Source organism: Electrophorus electricus, chromosome 9, assembly GCF_013358815.1.
Source record: "Electrophorus electricus isolate fEleEle1 chromosome 9, fEleEle1.pri, whole genome shotgun sequence".
In the NCBI taxonomy this organism is placed as follows: domain Eukaryota; kingdom Metazoa; phylum Chordata; class Actinopteri; order Gymnotiformes; family Gymnotidae; genus Electrophorus; species Electrophorus electricus.
In genome coordinates, this window is record NC_049543.1 from 24,034,517 (window position 1) to 24,039,516 (window position 5,000).

General features: G+C 46.2%; 1 protein-coding gene across 4 annotated transcripts in view; it reads left to right on the forward strand.

The window, feature by feature from the left end:
- Positions 1–5,000, forward strand: part of ctnna2 (catenin (cadherin-associated protein), alpha 2) — a 307,160-nt gene that overhangs the window by 130,648 nt on the left and 171,512 nt on the right. The window contains exon 8 of one of the 4 annotated variants that reach the window (XM_035529729.1): positions 1,185–2,015. The exons of the other annotated variants lie outside the window; for them this stretch is intronic. Within the exon in view, the coding sequence (XP_035385622.1) occupies positions 1,185–1,247 (63 nt within the window). The 3' untranslated portion in view covers positions 1,248–2,015. Of the gene's footprint in view, positions 1–1,184; positions 2,016–5,000 lie in introns of those variants that run through there. 4 annotated transcript variants of the gene reach the window in all.

The following is a 5,000-nucleotide window of genomic DNA, read 5'->3' on the forward strand; positions in this document are numbered from 1 at the left end:
CAACTCAGCGATGAGGCACGACAGGAAGTGGGAGCTGAACCCGGCCGCTTCCACATACAGACAGAGCCTCGCCGCGGAAACACAAAGGTTCAACAGCTGATATTTCACATCAATTTAGGGGCAAATGTTCAAAAGCTTCCCCCAAAGACTCTTGCTTCATGGGGTTTGTGTTTGTTTGTTTCTTTGCTTTTTTATGGGATATAAATTTATTTTTTTTTAATTTTTGTTTGTCAGTTTTCAGAATTTTTTGATTTTTATCCCTCTTGTTGTCTTAACATTCTGAATACCGCCTTCACTAAACCCCTAAAATAAAGCGGTTTATTTTCGTTTGAAACTCTAAGATCTGTTTTGCATGAAGAACCCGCCTGTTATTCATCACGTATTTTGTGAATCTGCGTTTTTTCACAAATCCGGGTTTTTTCCTCCGCATAAAGGCCGCATTTAATCAGCGCGTCCATTTTTATTACAGCACAAAACACGCTTTATTTTCCTTTTATTAAAGTATTAAAAATACATACAGTGGATCAGGAAACGCGGACCTTGCTCAGAAACGTGTAGCGGACCTTGCTCAGAACGTGTCTCCTTCATTTTGGGTGTTCTCTTCAGCATCTGCGCTTCGCTCTTGGTGGTTCCTGACGGTCTTCTTCTTGAGACACCTCCTCCTCTTCCAAATCATTGATCTCTTGTTCCTTCTGAACATCCGGGAAAAAAACAATCTGCTGGGAGCTGAAACTTTCACCCATGGATTCATCACAGAGAGAACTGGGGGTTCTGTCATGTTTACAGCCTTTAAATGGACTCCCCTTGATTTCAAGCAAGGTTTCTTTTGTCTGAAATTGTTTATATTTTGTTTGCAAACTCGTGCAAAAGAACATTTTAATTTTGTCTGAGTTCAGCCACGTAGCACATAATCTCCATTATTCAGTGTGTGTGTGTGTGTGTGTGTGTGTGTGTGTGTGTGTGTTTGTGTATGTGTGTCTTGTGATGTTTAAATGCCAGGTCAGAAATGACCCAAAGACAATTTTTGTACCCTAAACGTGTACAGATTTCTTAAAGATATTTGATAAAATATTATTTTTGTTTATTTTTCTAAAGTTAGGATAATTTCCGGAAAAGCCATCAAATGTCATACATAAAGAAATTCTTCAGATATTTTATTTTATTTTTTTTTTGTTCCCCCACAGGTCATTTTGGACCCACAAGACAACAGGATGTTTGAGCAGTTTTATCTGATTCTCTTGGAATGACTGTTAAGGCATAATAAAAGGTCCTTAATCCACGAATAAATTAATTAAATAACGGTTTGCATATTAGACCTCTCAACGATAGTCTTCAGATCATTAATTCATAAAGTAGCATTATGTAAAGTGACTTTAAACTGACTCGTAAAGTTACTTTAGCTGTGACTGCTGCAGAGAACACTGGAACAAAGTCACCCTGATATACAAGCTCACGACTCCAGTGGCTGATATCCATGCACCCAGTCCATGTGCATGTATCCACTGGCTTGTATTTATAGCGTTTTATAGTGTTTTTCTCACTTACTGGCACTTGCGGTGAAAGTGAATTTAAATAGTCCTATCAATATTCACTAGGGTCTTCCATGATCTCCAAACCTCCGGTGGCCAAAAGCGCTGATTGTGTTTATAAGGCCGGCCTCGCAACCTGCGGCTCACCGAAATTTATTCTGCCGGGCTGGTCGGAGCCTAACGGAGCAGGTGCTTCTTTCTGAGCAATCTGATGCAGTGGATCCAGACTAATTCTCCATCGATGACTCAAATGTACCGGAGCCAGCTTGTGCCGCGATATGATTTGCCGCTTATGAGCCTCTGCTACACTGCCTGGAGCAGGCATGCGTGTGCACACTAGCCTCCTCACCCCTGACCTTTTGTAGTATTGCCAGAAAAGTGACCGACAGGTGAGTGTGAGGTTGAGTCTTTTGGTCCAGTTCCTGAGGAAAGCGATTAAACGCCCGTAGTCTCACGGTCCTCTCAATAGGGGCAGTCGGTTTACAGCTCAGCACTGGTTGATAAGTTTTTATTATCCTTTGTGGTTTTCTCTCACACACACACACCTTTCCAGCTTTGTGTATGTACCAGTAAAAGATGACATGGGACTTATTGCACATTTCAATCTGCTATCCTGTTTTTGCTGCTAAGACATGAGGGTGGTTGGAAAGAGGTGTGTGTGTGTGTGTGTGTGTGTGTGTGTGTGTGTGTGTGTGTGTGTGTGTGTGTGTGTGTGTGTGTGTGTGTGTGTGTGTGTGTGTGTTTTGGGAGGTACTGGAATTGCAGAAGGCCATCTTCTCTTGACTTGAGTAGACTTTACTTCACTCCTGAGCCATATGCACAAACACAAGTGCACACAACGAACAAGACAGCCTGTTATTCACCTGAAACTCCCCCCCACCACCACACACACACACACACACACACACACACACACAGTGAGACAGGCACTCCAAATCCCCCCACTCACACACCACATCACACCAAACTACACGCACGCACACACTCAAACACACCATCACCGTAGCTTTGATAGGCTGTATTTGCACAGCGAGACTTATCGATTCCTTCATTCTGACCTTCAGGCATGGACTGGAGTAATGGGTTCGTGAGGAGCTTGGTGTGTGTGTGTGTGTGTGTGTGTGTGTGTGTGTGTGTGTGTGTGTGTGTGTGTGTGTGTGTGTGTGTGTGTGTGTGTGTGTGTGTGTGTCTGTGCTATCAAAAAGCTAGTAACAAAAAGATCCAACTGTGTTGCTACGTTCCTGTAACTTATGATGGAACCAGGTAGCTTAACCCTAGTAAATCCTATTGGACGTGTACGGGGGGTAAGATTAACTAAGCAGGAACCTGAAATAAAGGCATTTTTGAAGCTGATCTGACACACTAAGGCAGCTTTTCAGGACACTCTCTCACTTCAGGCTACCAGAACTTCTGCCAACCACCAAAAATAGCCCAAATTGTTCGTGTGTGAACATGCTGGGAAAAGTTAAAGCTGTGTACAAGTGTTGTAGTCCTAAGAACTCATGCGGGGTATAAGGCCATGAAAGGTTATAGCTTACAGTAGTTCAATCCCAGACTGCCTCTACACAGCTGCTTTCCACTACAATATGTGCACTGGCTCAGTCAAAACCAGCCTTGCTGAAAGAACTCCTGGCTCTGAAATTGTAACCGGAATACGATCGGTAGGTTCTTTGTCTTTCGGTGTTGAAATCCGGAAGACCTATGACCTCGGTCATCATGGCCGCCGGGCCTTGGTGAGGAACGTCATGTTTTGTTTTGTTTTGAACTCCACTCGGCGGGGTCAGGGAGCCTGGCAGGGCGGGGCTCTGCCTCATGCTGGCGAGGGCACCTCGTCACCTCATTAAATCCCTGGGTCTACCCTCCCCATCTGCCCAAGGCTTGCGTGCCCTCTGCCATTATTATACTAATGGGGAGAAACGCTTACTTAATAGCAGACAAATGAAGTGAGGAAATGCTGACGATTCCTAGAGAATAACAAACTCAGGGGAGTTGGTCTAGCTTAACCTCCTTGGTTAACCTCCTCCCTTACACACACACACACACACACACACATACACTTTAGCTTTAGGAATTCCAGCCGTCTTGCTCTTCAACAAACACATTCACGGTTTAGTGGTCAGAACCATCAAGCCTAAGAACCTCCACCGTCGCCCCTCCGTCCCACCGGCAGCAGCCGAGACGAGACTTCTCCTCTGCCAGATTTTTGGTTTCTTCACTTCCTCTTTGGCCTGGCTCCGGTTAGACACGACACCCCCTCCCCCTCTCCACCTCCTGCCTTCTGATTACCAGCCGTGTCTGTGCCGGACATCTCTCCGGTGAGGATTTATTAACCTGGAGACGTACGAGGGAGCTGCGCAGAACGCGGCCTCTGACCCTACGCGCGCCTCAGACAATGAAGAGCTACTCACTAAACAGACTGCTGGTAATAGAGTTGTACGACACTTGGCCTCCACTGGTAAGCCATTACAAGCACGTACTTTTTATAGATGACACCTGTGTTCTGTCCGTCCAGATGCCACGATCGATTTTTTTCCCCATTCATCCTTATTTATTTATTTAAGGACATGTTTTGGTCTGCTGTGAGATCGTCACCCATAACGGTCAGTTTCGTCCGCTCTTAATCAAACTTCCAGTGCCGTGATCTGCTGCTGCGCCCCGTTGAACGTCACCTGGCTGTCTGTTTCGACGGACGGCGCACGTTAGGTGCCTCGTATAATTTTGTTCGGATCAGCGGTGATTTAATTTGGAAAAGTGAGTTTGCCGCAACCTTCCAGGAGAGCACCGGCTCGGGTGCCTTGTAGCTGCAGCGGTGATCAAATTAGGGGGCATTCAAGTTTGTCGGGCAGGTGAGTGAGTATTGCCCGCGTGGCGGCTGCCTCAAACATTTGGCTTAGCTCAATCTGTCAGACGTCAACAGAAGCCAAGCATGACGGACCGTCGCCCGTCTGATAGGAGTCGAACCCAAAACCGTGTTAACGTGCATGCAAGGGCACGTGACACACGTTGAAAGATTACGGCTTGCCATAAATGTGCCACGTGCGTACAGCTGAATTGGATCCGACTTGATTCGTGCCATTGTTGAGTGGAAACCCAGCGTTGAGCAGCGCGACCATCCGTGAGAAACGCGTTATCCCATCTTATTTTTCCACACTTATGTTGTTTTCCGACCAGTCTCCTAAAAGCATGTCAGGTATGGTGGAGGGAGTTTGAGTGACTCTGCTGAATGCGGAGGGATTGCACCCTAGGTGCATTTGCATGGCAGAGAACAGCCTGCTCCACAGTCGTGGAGGCATTTTGGCTCAGAAATTAGGCTGACCGTGGCAGTATCAAAATCCCAGCCAGCCAGCCATCACCGTGACCACACACACACGTCCAACTGCACCCACATGATATGGAGCACCTCAGACATACTGTGTCCCTATCTGAGGGAGTCTCCGTAGATAAGGGCTATTTTAACGCCGCTTTGTAACC